The sequence below is a fragment of the Sesamum indicum genome, linkage group LG15 (genome assembly GCF_000512975.1).
Source record: "Sesamum indicum cultivar Zhongzhi No. 13 linkage group LG15, S_indicum_v1.0, whole genome shotgun sequence".
Taxonomy (NCBI): Eukaryota; Viridiplantae; Streptophyta; class Magnoliopsida; order Lamiales; family Pedaliaceae; genus Sesamum; species Sesamum indicum.
In genome coordinates, this window is record NC_026159.1 from 2686074 (window position 1) to 2713675 (window position 27602).

At 34.7% G+C, this 27602-nt stretch overlaps 6 protein-coding genes across 7 annotated transcripts in view; 5 read left to right on the top strand and 1 right to left on the bottom strand.

Annotated features, from left to right (window-relative positions):
- Positions 3032-4820, top strand: LOC105177653 (probable WRKY transcription factor 7). The gene is given in 4 exon segments (XM_011100875.2): positions 3032-3557; positions 3560-3593; positions 3698-3823; positions 4336-4820. Coding segments are annotated over 4 exon segments (852 nt in total). The 3' UTR covers positions 4502-4820.
- Positions 10484-12230, top strand: LOC105177594 (uncharacterized protein At4g06744-like). The gene has a single exon (XM_011100801.2). It carries the CDS (start codon positions 10518-10520, stop codon positions 11979-11981), a length of 1464 nt encoding a protein of 487 aa, XP_011099103.1. The 5' UTR covers positions 10484-10517; the 3' UTR covers positions 11982-12230.
- Positions 12237-15971, bottom strand: LOC105177595 (probable 2-oxoglutarate-dependent dioxygenase At3g49630). 2 transcript variants are annotated; one of them, XM_011100803.2, is made up of 12 exons: positions 15884-15909; positions 15618-15733; positions 15282-15410; positions 15128-15191; positions 14658-14725; positions 13727-13785; positions 13472-13643; positions 13340-13359; positions 13215-13261; positions 12940-13020; positions 12728-12817; positions 12237-12587 (listed from the first exon to the last, which is right to left on the bottom strand). In XM_011100803.2, exons 3-12 carry the CDS (start codon positions 15401-15403, stop codon positions 12459-12461), a joined length of 852 nt encoding a protein of 283 aa, XP_011099105.1. In that variant the 5' UTR covers positions 15404-15410; positions 15618-15733; positions 15884-15909; the 3' UTR covers positions 12237-12458. The 2 variants fall into 2 exon arrangements, with proteins under 2 accessions (XP_011099105.1, XP_011099104.1); XM_011100802.2 differs by having other exon boundaries at positions 12250-12587; positions 15292-15410; positions 15884-15971.
- Positions 18247-21599, top strand: LOC105177596 (probable inactive receptor kinase At5g67200). The gene is made up of 2 exons (XM_011100804.2): positions 18247-20032; positions 20871-21599. The coding sequence occupies exons 1-2, from the start codon at positions 18586-18588 to the stop codon at positions 21419-21421; spliced, it is 1998 nt and encodes a 665-aa protein (XP_011099106.1). The 5' UTR covers positions 18247-18585; the 3' UTR covers positions 21422-21599.
- On the top strand, positions 22356-26414 carry LOC105177597 (SUMO-conjugating enzyme SCE1-like). Its single transcript, XM_011100805.2, has 5 exons — positions 22356-22719; positions 22847-22930; positions 25442-25594; positions 25679-25792; positions 25959-26414. Exons 1-5 carry the CDS (start codon positions 22651-22653, stop codon positions 26019-26021), a joined length of 483 nt encoding a protein of 160 aa, XP_011099107.1. The 5' UTR covers positions 22356-22650; the 3' UTR covers positions 26022-26414.
- LOC105177598 overlaps positions 27205-27602 on the top strand; it is a gene marked incomplete in the record, with an annotated part of 4841 nt that continues 4443 nt past the window's right edge. Inside the window, 1 exon segment of the mRNA XM_011100806.2 lies at positions 27205-27600. Within this exon segment, the coding sequence (XP_011099108.1) occupies positions 27443-27600 (158 nt within the window).

A 27602-nucleotide genomic window follows, 5' to 3' on the forward strand; every position in this document is an offset into this window, starting at 1 on the left:
ACAACTTGTGAAACCCTACCAACATTTGTGTTTATATTATATAATAATTATTTTTTGAGTGTAATTGATTATATTTATTACATTACAAATCACAATAACTAATAATATAAATAATCAATATATGAATTACTACAATTGATAATGATTTATAATTGACCAACAATTATTATTAATAAAATAAATAATTAACTATTATAAAATAGACAAAAATCCTGTTGAATGCGAACCCTCCACTTTGCCATTAAATAAAAATTAATAAATTGAACTAGTTATTGGACGACAATTGAAACTTAAAATTATAGAGATATTAATAATTTTTTATAAAATAAAAAGATATTTATAATATTATCAAATATGGTAAAAATTGATATTAAGATAGGCAAAAAGAAAAAGAAGACTTGAGTCACGGGGATGTACTAGTTTAGTCGTCTGCCAAGAAGAATTTGGCAGTCAATAGTTTTAGTGAGTAAGCAAACAAGCAATGCTCCAAACTCATACATCGCTGATATGGGGAATCGGACGGCGCTGGGCCACATCTTTGACCTCATCTCTCTCTCCACAAAATTTCAAACGCTATGCCTCACCTCACTGTCCCTAGTGTTTGTTTTCCACGACTAATTCCACCTCTTTCTCCCCCCGCCAGAAAAGCTTTTCTTTTCTTTTTCTTTTTTAATTATTATTATTATATTTATCATACAAATATTTCCATATTACAAACTATATTGAAATTTATAAATTATAATAAAATACAAAATCTCAAGTTTTAATCATTAAAGGTTTTTTTTTCAGAAAAGAAATAGTGATGTAGAATGTTAGCAAGTCGCGAGATGTCCCACCTTCTTCTGAATTTTTGCTAGCTCGAATTATGGAGTTTTGATCGCTAAGATTTTGGTTAGGTGTGAGATTTGACTAAATGGTGGTAGAGAATAGAGATGAAGCAAAATGTCTGTAACAACAGTGAGGGGCCGAATGGGTGTAAATGATTTGGATCGAGATTGTAAATGAAGTTAGAGATTTAAGTTGGAGACGGAGTCCCCTCAACAATCTTAGTTCGAACAGTACGGGTTAACCTTTAAAATTGTGATGAAAAAATAAAATTGGATAAATAAGACGTTTTGAATCTTATAATTTTTTTTAAAAATAAATTAATTTTCTAACTTTTGTTTTTAAAATCTTATAAGTTATATAAAATTAATATGTTATAAAACAAAAGCATCCTTATTCATATACTTATACAATCTCTTTTTCACACACACTCTCCTCACTCTCTCTAGGATTTAATTTTTTAATATTTGAAAAAGAGAAACTACTTCATTATTTAATAATAAATTATTATAGTTAAATAAAAATAAGATTGATACTGATATTATATTTATTAAAAAATATAAATTCAAAATATTATAAATTATATGATTAGAAATAATCATTATATTAACAAAGAAATATCAATTATGTATCTATATTAATATTCGACTAGCATGAATGTATATATATTATTTTTATTCAAAAGTTTAGGTAATAATTCATCATCTTTTTTTGTTATTGTAAAAAAATTATCTATTAAATTTTTATTTAAAATTAAACTAATGTGTACTATTTATGAAAGTTTAAAATAAAATATGTCAAGAAATAACAACTTATTTGACTTTAATGGCATCATGCTTTTTTTAGTCATTTTACAAATTAAAGACCTTATTATACCAAATACCCTAACATTTTATAAGATGTGAAAACATCTTATTTTATCCAAACACTTTAGGAACTTATTTTTAAAATAAAATCCAACATCTCATTATATGTGGAGGGCACAACTGGATAAGTGGTTAGATAATTCAGAAAAAATTGGCACACGTGTAATTTTCGACATAAATTTTAAAAGTACTCGGAAAATTCACAAGAAAATCCTAAATCGAACTCAATTTAATCATTTTGCAAACTTACAGGACTAATCAGTTAATGGACATACTTACATAAATAAATTTGATAGAGTATAAAATTAAAGAACGAGAAAAATAATTTTTCCTTTTTAATTTCTTAATAAAGTTGTTTTATTATGAGTTAAGAAATTAATTATATATGTTTGTTCCTCGACAATATCTAATACGTTCCTTTATTATTATAAATAAAATAAAAATAAGTGGGTTCTTCATATTTTACTTAAAACTTATAGTTTTTTCGCAAAGATTTATATCAGTGCTAAAATTATCTTGAGTTAATTAAATAACAAAAAATTTAAGCAAAATAACAACGACCATACAATAATATTTTTTTGTTATTTTTTAAAATCATAAATCTTCAATTATAGTCCAACAATATGAAATGCAACCACCCATTCTCCTAACACCTTTGATTTCTAATCTAACTTTTCATTTTATCTTATATTTTAAGTTTACAACAACTATATATTTAAAAGGGTAAATAAAAAGAAACATAAATTTGAATATATATATATATATATATATTTTAAATTTCCTCCAATATTCCCTCCGACTCCTACTTTTAAACGTAATCAGATTTATCTTGTTGTAGAGCATTCTAGATTTCTTTATTCTTGCAATGTGGGACAAGATATATCCATATTTTATATTACAAGCTACTTCGTTCTGTTGCTTTCTGTTGTGCATAGATTAGAACTCTAGTATATTTCAGTTCCTGAGTAAAGATCATTCTGAACCATACATGGATTGATTTGCGCTAAGCTAAAAAGCAACAACTACAGTCATCAGCCTGTTAATTCATGGTATCGGTAAAGAAACACATACAGAACCATCCTTTTCAGGTTAAACATATAATTCTGCTTGGGGTCGGTTGGGAGAAGATATTGATTGAGTGGCACTTAGAAGCTGAATCCCATTTTTGTTTCTGCTACAGTCAATCTTCTAAAATATGTAGCTAGGTTATCATCTCATTTTACTAAAGCACAACTCTGGGTCATGGAAGAATTTTCAGCCAAAGTATCATATTTACAGGAATTAGTTTAATTATACTTCCGAACATAGACAAAACACATCTTCTAAGCTAATTTGTCACGATGCACGTACCGGAGACGGATTATGTGGCGGCGGCGGATGCGGCTGTGAACAAGTTCAAGAGGGTGATTTCTCTGCTGGGTCGGACCCGAACAGGGCACGCCCGGTTCAGGAGAGCCCCTGTGGCGACTTCTCCGCCGCCGTCGTCTTCTTCGTCTCCCAATTCTGTACTTCCCAACACTTCTACTGATAACTCTACTAAAATCTACTGCCCCACTCCAATTCAACAAGTCCCTCCTCCCGATTACCATCATAAGCTGGAGAATTTGAAAGAATCGGGTTCGAAGACGATCAGCTTCTCTTACTCGCCGGTGATTTCTCGCGCGAACTCGTTTATGTCGTCGTTGACTGGCGCTGACACGGAAATCAGCAAGCAGCAGCAGCAGCCGTCTTCTTCCTCGGCTTTTCAGATAATCAGCACTCTTTCTCAGGTCTCGAATTCTGCCGGAAAGCCTCCTCTTTCGACTTCATCTTCGTTTAAGAGGAAGTGCGCTTCGTCGGAGAACGGCGTCTCCGGCAAGTGCAGCCCCCCCCCCCCAGCCGCTGCCACTGTTCCAAGAGAAGGTTAAATTCATACTTATTTAGGGCACTCTTTCTTGATTTCTTGCAATGTTCCATTTATCTGATTATTCTTAATTAAGCGTAGCTCGTGATTTCGATGGTTTCAGGAAACTGAGACTAAAGAGGGTGATTAGGGTTCCGGCAATCAGCATGAAGATGGCTGACATCCCACCTGATGATTACTCGTGGAGAAAGTACGGCCAGAAGCCCATCAAAGGTTCCCCACATCCTAGGTAATCTATACATAAATCTTGTACTAATTTACCCTAATTGTAATTAGTTGAATATGATGATTTTGGACAACTTTAATGCAGTAGAAACTTTTAACTTAAATTAGGTTTGGCTGAACCTAAATCAATTATATAGCAAATACAAAATAATTGTTTATGATTGGTGTATAGTTCAAGAAGAGTAACCAATCACTTGACAAATATATTACATTTATTTTATAATTAATTTGGTCCAATCGAACCTGATTTAAATAAGAATTTTTAGTTCAACTTAATTTGTTTTTGACTGCCCTATTGATACGACCACAAAGACATACCGTTATGCCTAAGGTGGACGGCCGTGTAATTGATGATTCTTGTCGAACTGAATGTTAAATATAGAACAGATATACTTATAATTATGTAAGGATTCCAACTAGAAGCATCGGCCATCACATATATACAGAATACACTATGTTGAAGTAATTAAGGAGCAAAGCTAATTGTGGGCATGTGACGGTACGTGCATGCAACAGGGGTTACTACAAGTGCAGTAGTGTGAGAGGCTGCCCAGCTAGAAAACACGTAGAGAGGGCTGTGGATGATCCCACGATGCTCATTGTGACCTACGAAGGAGAGCACAATCACGCCATCTCCGTCAACGCAGAAACACCTAGTACCTTGATTTTAGAGTCTTCCTAGATAAATACTTCATTAATGGATGTATCTTAATTATTAGGAGCAGACAGTACTAATTAATTACGTGGAGTTCATAGTATCGCTCTGTCTATCTCGAAGGAGATAAGGTTACTTAATTTGTTGAGTTGTTTTGTTCCTTGTACAACGCTGGATTGAATTCCCTGTTTTTCTTCCTTTCTTTAATCGTTCTACGCCAATGTGAACTATCAAAGAAAAGAAAAGCGCATATACATACTATATATATATATATGTGTGTGTGTGTGTGGTGGATTTGGTGTGTTTTGGCATATTTCTAAAGCCAAAATTAAGGTGGGGATTATATGATCATATCCAAGTTTTTTGTCAGTTATTATATTGAAGTTTGCTTTTGCTTTTAGCTCTTTGTCCTTTGTTTTTTTTCTTTTGTCTGATTCCATCTTTTGGGGATTTGAATTGGCTCAAATCTCGACAGATTTCTGGTCTTAATTCTGAGAATTCCCTAATCTTGGGATTTAAAGTTGTCGGTCAGCTGGCCCTCTGACTACTACAATGTTAGTGAGTTAGAAAATTTCTGACATGTTTTTTTCTTTCATTATTATAGTGGGAGTTATGATAATAGATTTAAATCAGGATTTTTTTTATAAGTAAATTTATTTATTTTTCCGCTTTTGAATTGAGCAAAAGAAAATAGGGATAATAACATTTTCCTCCATTGAGATTTAGTATAATTACAAGTAAATTTCATGTGGTTTGAAAAATTATATTTAGTACCACTAAGGCTTGTCCCGTCAAATAATTAAATTTCCCTATTAATCAAAATTCATCAAATTTACTAATGTTAAAAAATATATATATTTATCCATATTAACTTATTACTGATTTATTACAAATTAAATAAATTTTTTTGACCAAATTACCTCGTACGTGTGCATGCATTAATGCATGTGGGAGGTATATTTTCACCATTATAAGGGTAATTTAGTCGAAAATTTTATTTGACTTGTAATAAGTTGATTGTAGATAAATATAATTTTCATTCAATTTTTTGTTAATATCAGTAAATTTAATAATTTTTTTTATGAACAGATAAACTTATTAATTATAGTGAAGCAAACATCAAGAATGTAAAATATAAATTTTCAAATCACAAAAAATTTAGATATAATTATATCAAATTTTAGAAAAAAAAACTATAATTATTCAAAAAAAAAAGAAAAAAAAGAGAGAGTAGGAAAACAAAATGAAGTAGTGAAAGAAAAGCACATGGTCAAAGCTAATGATGAGATTTAGGAGGGTTGGGGAAGAAAATTATCAGTGGAGAAAGACGTTGGCAGTTGGGACGGCCGAATGCTCTTAAAGTTACTGAGCGTATGTGTGTGTAATTTTTTTGGGTTAATTTGAGTGGAAAAGTGTGAGGTGAGTATATGGAAAAATCATATTTGCTTGAAATCAATTAATTAAATAATATATATGATATATCTATTATGTAATTAATTATTTTTTAAAATTATATAACAAATGTATTATACTTAATATAAATTAATTTGAATTTAATCAACCTTAATTCGAATTAAAATTTTTCAAAGTATGGTTGGCGTAAAGGGCATTTAACTTCAGCCCCAACCTTTTCTTTATGTGGAAAAATGAAGTATTGCTAAGTCAAAATGTGCAGCTGTTTGATTGATGAGTCGTAGCTCGCAAGGGCCCTACGCTCTCTTTTAACCCTATTGCTGTCCGAGTATGAGAATGTTGACAAGATTTGTCTTGGTTATTAATAGATTGGAATAGGCAATTACTTACTCCAATTAAATCCACATAGACATTTTATTCTTAATATCCGATCTAAGTTCGAGTTAGAACTTTCTCGTGCAAATGTTGTTTATAACTATAATTACAGGTTTGGAATGTCGGTTCGAATTAGACATCATTGTAATAAATGTAAGATTATTACTTGTATGTAATTCAGGGGTTGAGGGTATTTATATGTATAGGTTATCTGACTCAATCATATTAGAGTGACGCGAACAACTGAAGATCGTTGATCCAGAATATATTGGATGACATAATACGGGATGGGGTTTGAAAGGTCCTATTTTGTTCTAACAAAAAAACGTGGATCTTGAAGTGTTTAATTATTATATTATTTCTTTTGTGATATTTTTATATTTTTTCAAAGTTAAGGAGGTGGAACGTACACAATATGCTATATTTTGAGTTGATCCACTTTTTTTCTTATAATAATTTAAAAAATTATCTGACTAAATTCATCGTGACTATGCCCAATTAATACACACTCCACATTTTTTGGTCCAAAACTCGTTGGATACATTTTAAAATCTTGGTCACCGCAACCTCATTAACACACTACAAATCCAAGCTTCGTTTACATGAATGGATTTATATTTGAACAACAAACTCGAAAAAATAATTTTAAATTACTTTATATTAAATCAATTTAAAATTTAATTCAAAATAAAAATTAACCGATCTGAATTTTTCTTAACATAAAATTCTTCAAACAACTACAAAGAATTGTTATTGTTAATGAATCTGAAATTTTTAACTTTCTAACCATCAATTCAAACGCAACATAAGAGGAAAACATAATAGCTTATAGTTCTGTGGAGGAAAATAAAACTAATGTTTTCAAAATCAAATTTCGGACAAACATAGATCTAGTGGGACTGTCTCGTGTTTTTCAATTGAACTAACATATAAGAAATTCTTTATATCAGAATTTATCAGTGGGTTATTTTTTATAAAAGCTACTAATTATATTATCCTATATATTAAAATAATTAAAACTAATTACAATCATTAACTTTTTCGCATCAAAGAATACATTAAAAGACAACAAACATAAACTTAGAAGTAGATGGATGTAAAATACCCACAAATAAATAGGATTTCGGATTCAAACTCTTTTATTGAAATAATAAATGTTGGGGCCCATCCCATTTATTTATAAACAATAAAACATGTTGGGGCAACCCGGTCATGCCCAGTCTTCACATATCGGACTTGGGCCGGTTTTATACATCGACTCATGTTCGGATTATTTGAATTTGTTCAAGTGTTTGGGCTCAGAACTCGGGCTTGTGTTTGAACATTTAGATCAAATAAGAGCTGATTTTATTCTTTTTTTGGGGGGTTTATTAATATCGTGTTTGGCTAAACCTTTTTGCAAGATCTTGTAAGTTTGTATATCTTATGGGATATTTTAAATTTATAAGAAGTTCATGAGCTCACCCAAACACCCACCAAGTTCTTGAAATATTCATGAATTTTATAACATGTTAGCAAGGACAATTTTTTTGCCATTAATTTCGTTAGAATTAACATGAATTTTCAACATTTTATAAAATTTCAAACATCTTACAAAATAATTTAAAAAACTTATAAAAATTCATGAAAAGATCATAAAATGCAGGTATATTCTCCACAAGTGGGGTGGAATAATGTCGGATCGGGAAGAAGTTAAAAGTGCAACGTCTGAAGTTTGTTTGTAAGGGTAGGATGGGTTGGAAGGGTATGAACCTTAGCCACAGAGAAGTGAGGATAAGAGCATTACTGTAACGTCCGTACGTAGGGCTGCTTGACTCTTTTGGTCTGACACGTGAGGGACCATTGTTTGTGTTTGCTTTTGTGATTGAAGGACAGTACTATACCCTTTTTGCCATGTGAGACAAGTTTTGGGGTCAACTTGACTTTGGCACCATATACCACACTTGTAAATGAAAACTCAACTCAAAAAACACAATTGGGCTACAGAAATTGTATAATGTTAAGACCAAATAATTGAAGATTGGATTTTCTATTACATCTTCTGCCTCATTTTATATATATACACAATCATTGTTAGTGGTATTGGATCCAGAATTAAGGTTGATGAATGATGGGTGTGGATCATTCAAGATTAATCAGCTCGGTATAATACGACACTAATTATAAGTGTGATAAAGCTTAAAAGCAAGATATCGCACCTAATAGCAGTAACAAATGATCCGAAGTTGAATGGTCCACAGGATTAAGAGGGTGTATCACTAAACTTATATGTGTCTTATAATAAAAAGGGTCTAAATTACACTTAAACCCCTTCTAAAAATGTAAAATTACACTTACACCCCTTTCAAAAATTTATTGTTTACACCCGATCCCTTTTTATTAGTTTTTGTATAAAAATTCTGACATTAGTAAAAAAATGCGCATTAGTTAGGAATTACGTCTTGCATGTGTAATTTTAAATTAATTATATAATTACAAGGTCGGGGTCCCAATCACGATTACGACCACGACCAGAAACATGGCCAATTGTGTTTATGCAACCTTTTATTGTATTTATAGAATGAAATGAAATAAAGAATTTCCAATTTTATATATTTATGGAATGTGAAAATATCAAATAATAAAAATTAAATTACGTCAACACAGGAGTAGGACCCAATGCAATAATGTTGGATGCGGGAGAGAACTGAGTAAGATGCAATTATGAGTGTTAATAAACCTCACCAAAAAACCCTCCAACTTCAACTGCATTACTCTCTCTACCACATTTATGGCCTCATTTTGGAGGAAAATTTAATTTTAGGACAGAATGTGAAGTCCATGTCCCCAAAGTTATTATTACTACTATGCCCTCAACTGTCGGCTTCTTCAGCACCAATCAACACTTAGATATTATGAGCCAGAGAATATTGCTCCCACACCAAATTTTAGCCCCAATTTTGGGGTTTTACTAAATTCAAACTAATTAATTAAATAACGAGTGTATCATATTTATTATTTTATTTATCATAAAGAAAATAATCAATTACATAACTAAGAAAGTGTTTGATTTTTTTTTAAATAATTTATAAACTTTCAAAATAAGATATTTTTTTTGTCGTATAAGCCCTTTAAAAGAAAAGTTCACATATCTAATTTTTTTTCAAAATGTCTTATAAGCTCTGTAAGATATGTCGTTAGACAAAAATATCTTTAATTCCACCCACAAACACAGACTCTCTCTTACTCACAAATACACATACTCTTTCTCTTTTTTGAATTTTAAAGAATTTTATTGTTTTTATTTTTTATTTTTGCATTTGAAAAAGAAAAAATGCTTCACTTTTTAGTAATAAACTATTATAGTTAAATATTAAAAAAGAATTACTATTGATATAAATTCAAAATATTGTAAAGGGTGAAATACACTTTGCCCCCTGAACTATTCTTGATGTAACACTTATCCCCTAAACTAACAAATGTAACACTTACCCCTTATAATTAAATTTTTGGACAATCTTGCCCTTGTATTATATATATAGTTCAAAGAATTTTTTTTCTAATAATTTTATATTTTAAGTTTAATTAAAATTTTCTCAATTGAAAAAAGTATCTAATAATGAAGTAATAAAAAATTAGTAAATTAAATAGCATAAATGTTCTTATTATATTTTACGTACTCAAAGTTAAGTAATGAAGTAGTACAAAAAATACACAAATAATTTCATAAAAAGATTTTAGTAATTTTATAATAAAATTAAATTATTAACTATTTTTTCTTTTAGATAAAATGAATAATTAAATGATTTTTTGAATATATTTTATTTAAAAAATATGATAAAATATTTAAATTTAATCATTTTTTTCGTAAAAACACTTAAGTTTTGGTTAAGCATATATATTTTCAATTTCTTTTTAAAGAATGTGAGAATTGTTGATTATATTATTTATTGTGTATCTACTTTATACTCCACTTATAACTTACATTCTTCTCTTATTAAAAAAATTAATTTGTAATAATATGTGAAAACATCTTATAAACTATGACATTTTATTAAATCCAAACGGTTTAAGAACTAATTTTAAAAATAAGATCCAACATTTTATATTTTTAAAAAAGTTTAGCCAAACAGCGTCTAATACTAAAGTAACAGTAGTGTAAGTTTGTTGGTGTAAGTAAACTTAATTTGAATAAAGATATTTGAGGAGGGATTGGTAGTTTTGGGTGTCTATATAATTAGGTTTGTAGGAAGGTGATGAGGATGTGAAAGTGGAGATGGGGCGTAGAGGGTTATTAGCCATTGTTTCCTCATTCATCTTACTACATTCACTATTCTTCCAACTCAATGCAAATATTAACACCAACCAGAATCTACAAGTTATAATAGGGGGAGGAGGAGCTTATCCTCCTGATTATGGAGACTGTCCAGACTGCTCTCCACCCTCCGAACCGCCTGTATGCCCCGAACCTATTCCTCCGCCACCTCCAGAGCCAGAATGCCCTTCACCAACTCCTCCACCTCCACCTCCTCCTCCTCCTCCACCACCTCCTCCTCCTCCTCCTCCACCTCCACCTCCTCCTCCTCCTCCGCCGCCAATTAATACAGAACCTCCCCTCTCCCTGGAGCTCCAAATGGCAGTAAAAGTCATAGAAAGATTCAGGAGAACAATAACAGAAGACCCCTTTAACATTACGAAAACCTGGACAGGCAGAATATGCAAGGACAAACATGCATACAGGGGCTTCGCATGTGATACCACCATCAGGGACAACAAGACTGTAGTTGCTTATGTCTTATTCAATGGTTTCCGTTTTAAAGGTAAACCACTTAAATTAGAGAATTTCCTTGGCGGGCTCAAAGACTTGATTGTCTTCCATGCCAACACCAACTTCTTCACGGGCGGAGTCCCGTCCGGGATCTCCAAGATCCCGTCTCTTTTCGAGTTCGATTTGAGCAACAACAGGCTTTCTGGAGGATTCCCAAGAGCAGTTCTAGCTGCCACCAATCTCACATTCTTGGATCTGAGGTTCAACCAGCTCACAGGGAAACTTCCACCAGAGGTATTCAGACTAGATCTTGATGTTCTCTTTCTTAACAACAATCACTTCGAAGGAGACATACCAGAAACCCTCGGCAAAACTCCTGTTCGGTATCTCATCTTTGCAAACAACAAATTCACCGGTCAGATCCCGAAAAGTATAGGCCAAACATCAAACACGTTGGTGGAAGTCCTTTTCCGGAACAACCAGCTTTCGGGTTGTCTTCCCCCCGAGATAGGTTTGCTGCAAAAGGCCACTGTTTTCGATGCCAGCGCGAACCATTTGACGGGACCAATACCCCACTCTTTTGGTTGCCTGAAAAATATGTTGTTCTTCAACATGTCATACAATCAGCTCTACGGGGCGGTGCCTGAACCCTTGTGCAATCTGGGAAGCCTCATCGAGCTGACGTTGAAGTTCAATTACTTCACGCAGGTTGGACCCAAGTGTCGGAAGCTGATCATGTCCAAGAAGCTTGATATAAGCATGAACTGTATTCTGGATCTCCCATCACAGAGAAGCGCAGCAGAATGTGAAACTTTCTTCTTGAATCAACAGTCTTGCCCGGATCCGCAATCACTCATCAATTATATGCCTTGCAAGATTGATAATCATGAGTCGCCGGAAGAATATCCTGAAGACAGGAAACTGATGGCTCAACCACGTTCGTACGCAGCTTTACAGAACCACCAGCCTTAGTAAAGCGCAGGAACACGGAATTTGATGGTCGAAGCAATATTGAAGCAGGAGAGTTTTCATTCCCTGATGGTTTGAAATTCTGTAGTTGATATATCTATACAGATTGATAACTATTGCAGCTTCATTTCGAACAGAGGCTGGTGTATAGACCATAGGCCGAGCAATAATTGTACTATGAAATGAAGATGAATCAAGAGTGTACTTATGAAATATTTCATTTAATTAGTGATAACATGAATTTATTAAGAATGATAATTGATGAGAAACGTACAAAGTGTTATTTTGATAAATAATCTGCACAAACCAAGCAGTAGGAATAAAACACTAAAATGGCGTACACAGCAATTCCCCAAGATAAATACAGACATTTGGGTACATTTTAGTAACATGTTTTTGAGCTAGAAAATACTCTCAACCACAACAAAATAAGGGGAAAAGAGAAAAATGTGAAAGAAAGGAAACAATACAGGCAACGACCTACATCACAAAGTTGGTCAGCACTTTACTGACCAAATGCTTTCCATAAACGGCGCTATCAAACTTCTTGGTGCCGCCAGTCCTCTGAACACAGGTATCCAGTGGTTCTATAGCCGCATCAAAATTTGGCTGATCATTGAGGAAAAAGCAAACATAAGGAAAATACATAATAATATTGCCATTCCTAATCTGCCCAGATTAGAGAGGATATACTGTACTAGCATATGCGCGCATGCAAACATTCATAGGAATGTTGGAGCATGATTCACCTCGTAGAAGTATGCAACGCAAACACGATATTTAGGAGAGTTGTTGATGACTCGATGCAGCGTTGATTCATATTCACCATTTGTCAGAATCTGCCACTTCCCAATAGTTAGAATATATATGTACATATATATATATTATATTATATTATATGTATATATATTATATGACAGAGCATAACAAATTCTAGAAAGATATATTGCGCACGGCATACCTTCAGCATGTCACCGATATTGCAAACAAATGTGCCAGGAACAGGTAGCGCTGATATCCACTCCCCATTACTGTTTCTCACCTTTAATAATTGGAGCATTTAACCAATATTCAAACATCCACTTGAGCAAGCAAATCACAGATCATGTTTGTTCAATTACAACCATTTTAATCGTTTGTTTTATATAAAATAATCAAAGAGCAGAACGTGTTTCTCAAGAAGAAAATTTATATGATCCTGAAAACATAATAGCCAAAGGTAAGAAAAGGGCATGCCTGCAATGCAGTTATATCATCATCCTGATTAACTAATGTCAGTAAACCTGCAGACGAGCAAAAGATCATCATTGTGCATTAACAAATGCATCAAAGGATGGACATTGAATGACCAAAAACAGTACCGTAGTCCGTGTGTGCTCCACTGGATTTATTGAATCAATGGAAATGGGTCGATGCAGAAGCATGGAAACATCACATATTAGAGGTAGGGGAAACTGGAGAAGAGCTAAGCAAACAGCAGAAGAATGAGTTACCATCCAACATCAGTTTCTGTCTTCGGCATTTCCTGGCCATTTGCATGGTGGACAACAGGATATCCAATCACACGAAGCACCCAAAATGGATCTCCAGCTCTATTCCCTTCAAATACATCCATCGGCGCACCCAATGCTAAAGCTATCCCCCTCATGATCTTGCTAGATAGATCTATAATCATGTAATTTGTTCTTTGTTACAGGTTGCAGACATAGAACAGATTCAAGACATATCAAACATTATCACTAAAGCACCTGTGCAAAGATTGACATACTCCTCCATTAAATCTTTAAAATTTGGAGGATCACTCGGCCTGCACATAGGGAAAAAAAAGGATTCAGCAAGCACAAGAAAATAAAACTTCCTCTTACTTCAATAAGTCATATAGATAATCTAAATTAAGTTGGCCTATCAGAAGCTTGTGAAAAGTACTCAGGTTTTAGACAAGCTAATTACAGTAAGCAAGAAGATGGCAAAACCTATAGTCAAACTACTTCCTTTCTTGTTTACTAAGAGCCATGGTGCACTGTTCCTCAGTGGTGTATTTTCTTTCTTCCCCTTCCTTCCTCTAAATTAGTGTAACAATGAGTGCTACGGGTTTCATGCTTTCGAGCAAAAATATTGTTAATGAGATTAACTAATTTCCACAAGCATAAATGAAATACATTGACAAAGTCTAAAAATAGCTTTGCTGAGCTCTACTATTGCATGCTAATTTTGAAAGCTTTACTGTAAATTAACATAACATGCATGCTAACGCATAACTTCTGGAATTGTGGAATGAAAATAGAGATGGTGGATATTCTCATACCATGGTCCATCAAAATAAAGGAATAGAGCTAGATGTTTAACACCCTGAAACAACATGACTTCAAAACACTAAAATCTTCTATACATATATTTGAACTAGAATTGGCAAGCTCCTGTAATCAATTGCGACAGACATTACTTCAGTAGGTTAGAAACATGAGTTATTAAATCATTCACTTGGAAATCTTCTTAAGAGCCTAAGGATTATGAGAGACCCTTCTATGTAAAAATAATACCAGAAGACCTCTGACACCCCTCGGCTAGGCACAAGAGATCTCTATTAAATAAAAAATGCAAGAGAACAAAATACTTTTATCTCTTTCACAATAGAATTTGGCTTTTCTGATGTCTTATTTGCTAGATCTGGGTACATACCATTTATTACATCCTTCCATAGCTTCACCAAGCCTTCCATACATTCCAGGTTTTACTTCTCTGTAGCACTGTTTAGTAGTTACAAATACAACAAGATCAAGAAATACATATCAGTTATATAATTTGAATGCATGTATATTATGCTTAGAGCAATGCAACTACTTCGTTACGCCATCTCCCTTTCCGGTAATAGCTTAGTTAACAGGATATGAAGAGCAAACTCTGTCAAAATGAGTAATGTGGTGCCAAGAGCCTGAAAGTCACATAATTACTATTTACGTTATGGAATTAAGCTTATAATCTGTTTAGGGGTGTGTCCATGTGAAACTTACCTATGAAAATGGTTACAGATCACAAATTGACATGCAGTTAAGACTGGTGTACATCATATTATCTACTTGATTCCACTGATTGAAAAATCAGGGAAGCAGCACTAACTAATTACAACATAGTGTAGAACCTCAACATACATCAATAGCTTCATGCATGTCCGGCACGCCTTTTGTTATGTTCTCACCAACCCGTTGATATCCTCTGCATCCAATGGCATCTTCGGTAAGAAATCATATCAATCACAATACACTCGGACGATAATGGAAGAAATAAGCACTGAAATATTATTACATGCTGCAACCTGTATCCAGTTGCCGCAGAGAGTTTGATTTTGAGCTTCTCCTCATAAGGCAGATGGAAAAACTGACGCGATACGCTTCTAATATCTTTAAGAAGAGAATCCCGAATTCCATGCCCCTTCTGCAGAAACGCATTCCATCACCACAACAATCAGAAAGAATCAAGAAAAACACAAACTTGCAATCACAGTCGCATAGATACACATTACAAATTCAGCATATAACCTGACTCACCTGTTCCAAAACAAATAACAGAAATCAAGTACTACAAAAAAATCTACAACATTGCATTATTTCATTAGAAAACAAGAAGATAAGACAAGATTACCACATAAAAGAATCCAGCTTCTCTACAAGCACGATCCAGTTGTCGAACAACTTCTGCCACGCCTTCATCTTGGGCCAAGTTCGGATCATCCCCCTTCTCCACCAGCGGACTGATATCTATACATAGTGAAGAAACAAAACAATCTTGAGCCAGTACCTTAAGCAGTTCAACTCTCCAAATTTTCTTGAATCCACAGAAAGAAAATTACTAGAAATTCTCATTTCTACAATTATTATTACATATTGAAAGGGAAACTTGGAAACTACCGATTAAAGGGATAGACTTGAAGTCGGTAGCCATGGTGTCGGGCTCCGAGCTGTCTTGTGTTAGTTTTCGGCTGACGAAAGTTAATTCCGCCCTTCTTATAGATAGATAGTAATATAAATTTAATTAATAGCTATTATAAAAGTGGAAACTGGGCCAGCCCCATTACTTTAATGGAGCACACAAGGCCTATTTGGCCCTTGTGGAAAACTTTTGGGCCCATAAGTGGGCTGGACCTGTCATCAATATTTTCTTTTGTCAAATTAATATTATTCAATTAAACGTAAGCCCATAAGGAATTTATTTCGTGTGCTTTTTAGAGTTTTAATAACGAAACCTAATTTAATTTGGCGAAATTAAGGGGGTTCGAACCCCATTATATATATATGATGTTGTTCGACTATATAATATGTATTGTCTACTGTAATAATATGTGTTCTTTAAATTTATTTTGTCTGATATTATTGATCAGAGTATGATTATTATTTTGTCTTTATTAGATATTGACATTAGACATGAAGGATTTATAATCGATTTATTTCAATCGATAATAATTCATCGCTTTTAATTAAAAAAAAAAATTAAAAACTATTAACCAACATCAATTTAGAGTGTCAAATGTGTAATTTTTAAAATATTTCATACCACTTCTTATATTTCCTACACATATTAAGTGTGCTCCATTAGTTGATTTAAATTAAATTTGGTTAAACTGGATCAATTACATACAAAAATATAAATGTAATATTTTTAAATTATACACTAATTATTAATCAAATATATTAAAATTACGGTGTAATTAATTTGAAGGTAGCAAAACTATGTTCAAACCAAAATTCCTAAGTGTTTGAATTGAGATATATCAGTGTAATAAAATTGACGAATGAATTTTTTTTATCCGAATCAAGTTTGATGGAATTAAATCAATTATAGAGCAAGTGTATTACAATTGTTATATAATTGATCATTTTAATAAGTACATTGTAATTGTCAAATAATTAATTGAGTTGAACCGAATGAAAATTGGGCTAGAATTAAAGCACGCACAACCTTCACACAGCTCAAATCAAATAAAAAGCAACACAACTTTGTCAAACCGATGAATGATTGCAGAAAATAGAGTAAAACAGAAAAGCAAGCAACTTTGTCCATATACACTTGCTTTTATGTCAAATTTGTGGGAAGAAGTAAAAATTACCCAGACACTTATATTACTATTAAAAGAAATATGATTTTTTGTTGTTATTATTACAACAATCAAAACTAAGAAATTAACATTACTTAATCATAGGTGTGTTAATAGCCCTTGTTTCTGTCAAATATTTAGGCAATAGTTAAATCACGGTGAACTTTAATTAATTATGAATAAGATTTAAATTTTCCGTATTAGTTTCGTATAACTGGTTGTAGATAGTAGTGGTTTGCAATGATTTTCAAGACATTGCTATTTATAATGTAAGGAATAATCTATGTTTGTATAGTGAAGCATGTTTTTTGATTTGGCACGGGGATCATGACATTACACAATAATAAATATAAGGTTAAATATTTCAGGGTCCAATTAATATATAATTAAAAAATTAAATTGAGAATAAAAATAGCATAATTATGAAATGTATTGGTGAAGCAGGGAAATGACATTAATGGAAAGTGTGAATTCCTTAAAAAATAAGCATTAGCAAAATAAACACAATAATTTCTTCAGGATTGTGATGATTATTTCTCATACTACTTTTATTATGAATAATCAAATATAGTGTATGGTAATTCAATAATTGTACATAAGGATTAATGCCATGTTATTATAGTTTTTAGCCCTTTTTATATAAGCAATAATTTTTGTTATAGAAGATGTTGGAACCAATGATTCATATTTATTATTTTACCAAATTAGTGGTAAAAAAAAGAATTATATAATAAATATTATATTGTTTTATTTATTATTAATTAACTCTAGTTAGACTTAATTGGAATAAAACTTTCACAAACTAACCTTCATAAATTAGTTCACAAGACGGGAAACGGAAACCTGGTCAAGAGTTTATAAGGTTAAACCAGTGTTTGCAAATTCTTATTTCAAACATTTATCATTATACTATTGAAAATAAGCTGAAATTTTAATATTAAATTGAAAAGAATACTTTTATTTTATAATTTATACTTTTGAATTATTTAAATTAAAATAATTTGAGCCAAAAAAATAAACAACTTCATACCAATTTATGTGGTTTATTAGTAAAATTATGAATATTAAATTATTTTCTAAATACACTAATTAAATATATATATATATATATTTTTACTTTGTAAGTGGGCTTTGAAGGGAGGAATGCATAAAGACGTTTTTAAGTTGATTGAAAAGTGTTATCACATTTGAAACATCAGCAAATTTCAGTTGGGGAGACATCACGGAGTGTTGTAAGAAAAAACCGCACTTCCCAAACAAAAACCAGTTTTTCAAACACTTCTTCCACTTTCACGTGACATTTTTGACTCACTGTTCTCAGTCTCCGCCAGCTGCTCCGCAATTCCCACCACCACCACTATATTCCCTCCGCCCCACCATTCAGCCACCGCCACCCCTTCCCAAACACCAAATGCCTCCCAATCACTGCCACCCTCCACCCACAACCACCCATTCTTCAAACACAACTCACTCCTTTTAGTCCCGACTGACTTTGAAAACGCTAGTCAAATCACCAACATGCTACAAAACATCTGCTACCTCCTTTTCGTAGTGTCTGTTCTCAGCTTCTCCTCCACGACCATTTGCATCGGCGGAGATGCTGACTCGATGACCTCGCTTCCGGTCGACGCTGTCGCACTGCTAGCATTCAAGTCGGGGGCAGACTTAGATAACAAACTCCTCTACACTACGAACGAACGCTTCGACTACTGTCAATGGCGAGGGGTCAAATGCGCCCAAGGCCGTGTTGTTCGCTACGTCGTTCAAAGCTTCGGCCTCCGGGGCACCGTTCCGGCCGCCACCCTCAGCCGCCTCGACCAGCTCCGGGTACTTAGTCTACAAAACAACTCTCTCTTCGGCCCCCTCCCTGATTTCTCCCCTCTCATCAATCTCAAAACCGTCTTCTTAGACCACAACTATTTTTCCGGAACCTTTCCTCTCTCCATTTTGTCGCTCCACCGTCTCTTGCTTCTTGATTTGTCGCACAACAACTTCACCGGTATCCTACCGGGAAATCTGACGGCGTTGGACCGCTTGGGTTATCTCCGCCTGGATTCGAACCGGTTTTACGGGCCTATTCCTCCGTTGAATCAGACAACGCTGGAAGTGTTCAACGTTTCAAATAATAACCTCACCGGTCCAGTCCCCGTCACCCCAACTCTCAAAAAGTTCAAGATTTTTTCGTTCATGTATAATCCGAATCTATGTGGGGAGATTATTAACAAGCCCTGCCACGATTCCCCTTTCTTTAACTCATCTTCCGGCGGCGCCACCGCAACATCACCACCGACGCCGCTTCTGCAGAATGCGCAGTCACAGCGAGGTTTGAGTGATAGTTCTCATGCGAAAAAGCATCATAAAAACGTGGGCTTAATTTTAGGATTTATAACAGGGGTTCTAATCCTAACAGCAGCTGTTCTGAGTCTCGTGGCTTTAATCAGGAAAAAAAGAGAAGAAAGCGAAGAAAGACAGCAGCTTGACGGAAAAGTAGATACTAATTTCACTGAAGAAACCACAAAGACCAAATCTCCAAAGGACACAACTTTCTTCCCACACCAAGCTGAAAATGCTAATCCTCATGAAAACTCTGAATCCAAGAAACTGAAATCTGATCCTCAGCAGAAAAGATTGACGAAAAGTGGAAATTTAATATTTTGTTCAGGGGAGGAAGAAGTGTACACATTGGAACAGTTAATGCGGGCATCCGCCGAGCTACTGGGAAGAGGCACCATTGGTACAACATATAAAGCTGTCATGGTCAATCAGCTGATTGTCTCTGTGAAGAGACTGGATGCATGTAAAACCGCCATTACCAGTGCAGAGGAATTCGAGCAACATATGGAAACCGTTGGCGTGCTGAGGCATCCCAATCTGGTTCCTGTCAGAGCTTACTTTCAGGCTAAACAGGAAAGGTTGATTATCTTCGACTATCAGCCCAATGGGAGTCTCTTCAGTCTTATCCACGGTAAATTTCTGTAACTGTTTTTACTTAACCTATAACTTTGAACTTGAGTTGATAAAGCCAAAATTCAACTTGGGCAATAACTAAGTCGAGATTAAATTTGTTTTTGTCTGAATGTAAAGAAACAAATTGCAGGTTCTGTTTCTTCCTGTTTCTGTGTTTTTGGTCATGGCCGGGGGGTGGGGGGAAGTGATGGACTGGAGGGTATGGGGACCTGTTGATGAGATGTGTGATGGTGAGAGGGGCTGGATAGCTTTTCTTTTCTGAGTGTGGATGGATGGCTGTAGCCTTAGTGGATCAATCAGTGTTGCAGAGACCTTTTACAGTTCCTGGCTTTAGATGGAAAATGGGTTCCCACTAGGCCACTAGCTTTGTTGCTACCGACAATTGTGGTGCTGAGATCAACTCAAAAATATTTCTTGGTATTTTTTGACGCCACAGGCAGTAACATGGCTTTGCTTTTGTGGGGTCTAATGGTGATACGCCACGACAGTTGAATTTTCTAACATTCTTGGTTTGTTTTCTTGTAGTTGTAGTATATTCTATTAGGGTCGCACCTAATTGATTATTTGAGTGGATTAAGCATTGCATTAGTCATGTGACATTGGAACACAGCACTGGTCCATAAGGGCATAGCATTGAACTATCTTGAACAATGTTAATCTTGTAATGTGTGTAATCTGTGTTGGGGTTTGGTCATGGATCGATTTGCCTATCAGATGAGTTTTGATTAAGTTAAAAGAGTTAAATTCTTTAACTGCTGTGTCTGTAAATAGACAATCTGGTAATGTATTTTGATCTATTTGGATCCTCCTTGTTTATGCCTACTTGTAAATTTCAGGTTCAAGATCAGCCAGGGCGAAGCCTCTGCACTGGACATCGTGTCTGAAAATTGCAGAAGACGTCGCTCAGGGCCTCGCCTACATCCACCAAGCATCAAAACTCGTCCATGGGAACCTCAAATCTTCCAATGTTCTACTGGGTTCCGATTTTGAGGCCTGCATCACGGATTACTGCCTCGCCATTCTTGCAGACACCTCATCAGACGACGATCCTGATTTTGCCGGCTATAGGGCCCCTGAAATCCGAAATTCTGCACGCAGAGCCACTCCCAAATCCGATGTGTACGCTTTTGGTGTCCTCTTACTAGAGCTGCTGACGGGCAAGCCGCCATCCCAGCACCCGTTCCTTGCGCCTCCCGACATGGCCGATTGGGTCCGAGCAATGAGGGACGACGATAGTGAGGACGATATGCGGCTTAGAATGCTAGTCGAGGTGGCTAGCATTTGTAGCTTGACGTCGCCAGAACAGAGACCGACCATGTGGCAAGTGTTGAAAATGATCACAAATATAAAGGAGATCATGGATGATAGCCATGGTGGTTATTCTTGACCTGGGATTCTTGCACTTGGGAAAGAATTGGGCTATAGAGGGGATATTGGCCCTTTTCTCGAGGGCTCCAAGCTTGGAAATTATTGGGCTGGGCTCAACTTTAATATTTTTACTTTTGTGTTTTGCTTTCCAAGAATATATTCTAACAAAATTGATTTTTATAAAATTAATTCCAACACTATTGTGTGCTTGCTTATAATTATGTAAATGTGAAGAAAAAAAAAACTATTATTTTTTTTGTTCTCGATTGAAATTCTGAAGAACAGTGGCCGGTAATCCACGTGCAAGGAGAATAACATTTTAGTAAGATTATATATATATGTAAAATATTCTTGTAAAATTATATTAAAAAGCACTCCAAAAATCATCTATAGATACATGGCGCTATTATTACCTTTTTATTCTATAACAACTTAAATTAAACAAAATTAGAAAAAGAATTTTAGAAAAGTTTGTATTAAATAAATTTAAAATTGATCACGAGTTATAACTCAAGGTAAAGAGATAATATCCATATAATATTTTTTATTTCTGTGTTTTTCCTACCTCTTTTATTATTTATCTCTTATTTTGAAATTATGTTATTTCAGATTATTTTTAAATTGTTCTTCTATTTGAGTATCAGAATTTAATAAAATACACTAAAATAATTGAAAGAATTTAAATTGATAAATATTTTTTAATTATAAATCTTGAAAATATAACAAACACTAGTTACGAAAAGATTTGTGATGGGGCGGATTGGGTTGGGTAGAGTTTCGCAACTTGCAACAGGGCACGCGTTTTGCACGTGAGGGCACCCACCTAGACCTAGTGGCGTGGTTTTAACGCTAGAATCACAGATTTAAGAAAAAATCGCACTTTGACTTTTCCGCTTTAAAACCAACAAATAATAATAAATAAATGACCTCAACTCAAGAGCAGAGAGAAATATAGGCAGCAAAATCCAACGCTTTCAGTTCAGCATTTATTTTTTTAATATTTTATTTCACCCCCACCAAGCCAACGACATTCAATCCGTACCGTCCAATCCCTCCATCAGCAGCAGCAGATTCAGCCCAGGGAAAAAGAATAAAAAAGAAAAGAAAAAAACAAAGAGGGAATTGTCTCCCTCTTCCCCTCCTCTCCACTCTCCCCTTTTAAAAGCCAAACCCGAGTACGAGTAACACCTTCAAAGAAGGATTGCTGCTCGTATTGTAGAGAGAGAGAGAGAGAATTTTTGGGAAAGAATGTCTGGAGGGATTGCTCGTGGACGACTCACGGAGGAACGCAAAGCCTGGCGGAAAAATCATCCCCATGTTCGATCACGTTTCTTGGAAATTCCTTTTTTTTTTTTTTAAATTCTTTTTCTGGGGTGATTTGTATTCCTTTTGTTGTTTATCTTGATGGTTTCTGATTAAATTTGTTGTTGCGGGGCTTTTGAAGGGTTTTGTGGCTAAACCAGAGACCCTGCCTGATGGTACTGTGAATTTGATGGTGTGGCATTGCACTATCCCTGGTAAGCCCGGGGTAAGTATTTCTGAATCTTACTGTTCAACCTTGCTCTCAGTAACTTATCCTTATTATTGATTCTTTGATTATGGGATGCATTTGTGTTGGTTAAGGGTACATAGGTGTGAACTTCATTAGAATCTTTGGTTTGCTTTTGAAAGCATAAAAGTAAAATTTTGTGCGTCATTTGTTTGAACCTGATTTAAAGGCATATGGCTAACTGAAGTGGTTGCTAATTGTTGAATACCTTTCCGGATGAAATCAATATTGTGCACAATTACTGCTATGTTAGTAGCAATGTTTTAACACCCGGTCATCAAACCGGAAAATTCAGCGGGTTACTTGTCACTGGTTCAATCTTTGGTCCAACCGAGGTGGAACCGTTGACGCCATATACATGTAACAAATAATTATAAAATAAATAAAAAATAATTTTAATAATTAAATAATATAAATATACTTAAAAAATTTGTCTTTTAAATATTTTTCTCTTTACAATTAATATTTTAGTAATATATGCTTATAATTAAGTAACATAAAGTAGATATGTAATAACCTAATACAACAAATGTAGTATAAAAATACAAGAAATTCAAATAATAAAAGTCAAGCCACACCCAAAATGAAGAAAGGGGAACAAATTAGGATTTAAGCCTATTTTTAAAATAGGCCAAGACCCGGCCGGTTTGCATGACCGAGGAACCGGGTCGACCGGTTCGGCTGTCTGACCGTCGGGTCGGCCTCTAAAAAAAGGTCCAGTTCGGTGGTGCGACCACCGGGTCGGACGGTTATCTAAAAAAAAAACACGATTTTTGGCTCCCACCGATTTTTGCCTTTCACCCAACCCATTTTATAGACCGGTCAGCGGTCGGGTGGTGCGGGTTGAGTTTTAAAACACTGGTTAGTAGAAAGAAAAGGTTGTTTGTTTTTTGGAGTGTCGGTTATCTACTCTATCTTGTGGCAGCTAGATAAGTTCCAACTAGATGTTTATAAGTAATTACCTAAATCCCCATTACTTATTTTTTTTATTTGTTAGCGGTTTGGGCTTTGTTTTGCTTGTTTTGACACATTCATTGTATATTATTTTATCCCATTTGAATGATAGTACTGGAAAGTGCTTCGTGCACTTTGTGCGCCTTAAGAATCTAAGATGTTGGTTTTGCTCTGTTCCGCGGTTGCTTAACTGATTAAGAGCATTTTCCATAGGAAAATTGAATGCATCATCATATACAAGATAATCATAGTCTGCAAATAGGGAATACATTACAAGACTTATGATGCATAGTCTCTTTTATCTGCTTTTTAAATCAGTCGTTAAATCATAAGTTGCTTTAGTTACTAATGGAGTGTTACACAACATCAATAATGGACAAAAGCATTTGCATGCAATGTTTAGACGGTCCTTTAGTATCAAGGTAACAATTTGTTTTTGTTTATTTCAGAAAACAAACTCCAATTGCCAGCATTCTGCTGGAGAATTGGGACCTCAAACTGTTCTTGCCTAAATCACCATGGGGCTAAGGGACTTCCCTTTACCATGCTGATAAGAGACTTGTCTTTCTCAGTGATAACCATGTTCCGAAGTGACCGTTTTCACTTACTAAAACTTATTGGAAAAAAGATTTAGAGTTAATGATGGTGTTTCAAGTGCCAACAGGTTAAAGTCGGAGGGTGGGAGAAACCATATTCAGCCTCACCTTGACCTTCCTGTTCTTTTACCACCATATCAATTGGATGAACTATCACGTTCCGACGGCTTGTTATAGAGCTTGAATATCTTTATATTTGTTTGATTTGTGTAATAGTTCTGTTGTAGTATGATAGAGTTGTTCTCTACCTTGTTTACTTCATTATAGATAATATGTGATTATTGCATGCAATGAGTGCCTATTTAGCATTCAATATCATGAAGATGTCTAATTTTATTTAGAGTTAATACTAGAGCATTACAAAGATCCAATTAGTTCACAAGTGCACTTCAAAGATGTAATGATTTGAGATCCAAAATTCTCTCACCTAGAAAAGGCTAGTTATCAAATTCACAAGCTCTTGGTTTATATTGTTTACTACAAACATGTGGGATTGCATTAGGGAAAGCGTTCAGGTTCTCTATCGAAAATAAAAGATCCCGATTCTTAGAGGTATTTTGATATATTGCGCTAGCCAAAGGTTAGTTTGAGATAGAGGTTCTAGTGTAAGTCAAATGTTGCCAATGTTTACGGAATGACTGGCTCTAAGTAATTTGGCAATTGGTTTCAGTTTGGTTTTTTGGTTGCTCAATTGCCTAGTCAGTGGCCATGGGACGCCCCTGTTTCTTCTTTGTACTTGTTTTTCCAATCTCTGGAAGTTGCTATTATCTTTTCTCTTGGATAAATGGCACTTTTTCCGAGAATGGGTAGCAGTCATTGTCTTTTTAGTTGAGGTTATGGTTCCATAGAATTTAGCTACAATGCAGTGTTTATAGCATCATTATCACAATTTGTTCTTTACTTTGGTTAGCTTGTATGTTTAATTCTCCTGTTGTTGCAGACTGATTGGGAGGGTGGTTATTATCCGCTCACAATGCACTTTAGTGAAGATTATCCAAGCAAACCACCAAAGTGTAAATTCCCACAAGGCTTTTTCCACCCTAATGTGTACCCATCAGGAACTGTTTGTCTGTCAATCCTCAATGAAGATAGTGTAAGTTCATGCATGCTCCTTGCACAGTGGCCAATCATTTGCTGCTCTCCTTTATAATAAAAACCTTCATTTTATTCTGGCCAGGGGTGGCGCCCAGCAATTACAGTGAAGCAAATTTTGGTTGGCATCCAGGATTTGCTGGTTCAGCCAAATGCTTCTGATCCAGCACAAACTGAGGGATACCATCTTTTCATCCAGGTAATGAGAGCTTTTCCTGAACTTAAACCATCCTTTTTACATTGATCCTTGCCAACCGAGCGTAAAAGCAGCCTCCAGCTATTGTAATAGATAGAAAGCTAGTTCCAACTTCCAACATTGATATGTAATGACTAAATTTACACTCCGAACCATCTAATGGATGCAGGATTCAGTTGAATACAACAAGAGGGTTCGAAGCCAGGCCAAGCAGTATCCACCTCTCGTCTGAATACAAATTTCTTCAGTTTTCTGATTGTTGTTTAGGTCTCAGGCAAAGTTCTTTGTGAAAAAGTATTTTATCTGGACAAAAGACTATTGCATACCACAGTGGATTGCAAGGCAATGTTGGTGTGTGTTTTAGCGATAAATAGCTGAACCTGCATAGTGCGTTGAGATCACGGTCTGGGCTAAACGAGTTGCTTTAAAGTTATGTAGTTCTTCCTACTGTGAAAAATGGTAGCAGATAGCTGATTGTGTTGGGGTGGTGTCTTTTAAGTTGTAAAATTACATTTGCACTAATTTTTGCTTATTCATTTCATCTGCATGCTAATATCTTGTACTTAGACTTTGGTGTCAATCCAATAGGCCAAGTCAGACAATCCCAACTCTGCTAGGGAATTAACCTGTAAGAAAAATTGTATCTGCAAAATAGATCAATTTCTGCCCACATTTAGTTTGAACATCCTTCCCCTTCTGAATGAATATGCAGTGTACTGATAAGGGTTAAGAGTAAGAGTTGCTATGTTTCATGTCTGATAGTGCTGTTACTGGTAGACTTGTGTCTTTATTTTACTTTATGAAAAGTTCAAGTGCGTTCTGCCTAGGATAAAGTGGAAAACATCCCATGTTGGAAGATGGAACCATCCATTAGCATTACCCCCTTGCTTCTTCACCTCTGATGCTGATAACTGAAAATTTTGTCTTTAATTCTCAACTCAGATTACATTATATTTTCCTCTAACTAATTAAATGAATATAAAACAATTCTACATCTACACTTGTCAAACCCAAGAGATATACTGTTGAATTTATTAGTAGGAGAATTGGTTCCTTGGGTTGAATTTTTAGAAAAGGCAATTACATACATTATTTGATATGATTTGAGTCTAAAGATAAATAATAATTTCAACAAATATGAGATTTTTCGAATTATTTAGCTGACTAAAACAAGGCAATTACTTTTCATGGAAAAGGTAGAAACTTGATCTATCAATTAATTAAGTGCTACATTAGCATAGTCTAACGAATTATTGACATTGAGTGAGGTAGATTTTTTTAAACTTTAATGGCTGTTTATGATATAAGGCATATTTCGAGATTGGTATATATATATATATATATATATATTTAACCTTTTAACAAATATGAGACTTTTCAATGCTTTTGCACATTACTGTATTCTTAATTACTGAATCAACCCAAACCATATTAATTTGTTGTTTTAATTTCAAAGACTTGCAGTATTCAAACTATTAATTTAATTAAGATGGCCCAGGCCCATCATTCATCTTTTCATATGGGCCTTTTTCCTGATCGGCCCAAAACTAAAATATTCGTTTTCCATCCCTTTTCTTCGCCTTCACAGCACAGGAAGCCGGTCTCCGTCTCCGATCCTAGGGCACGTCCACGTCACCTATTCATCCCTCCTCCATGGACGACCTTACTGCTTACTACGCTCCTCCAATCCACCACCCTTATTATCAGCCACCTCCACCGCCTCCTCCGGGGACGGGGCACCCGCAGCCTTCCCCGGTGGCTCAGCCTATTCACGTTCAGCCCCAGTTCGTGGCCTATGCTCCCCCCATTTAAC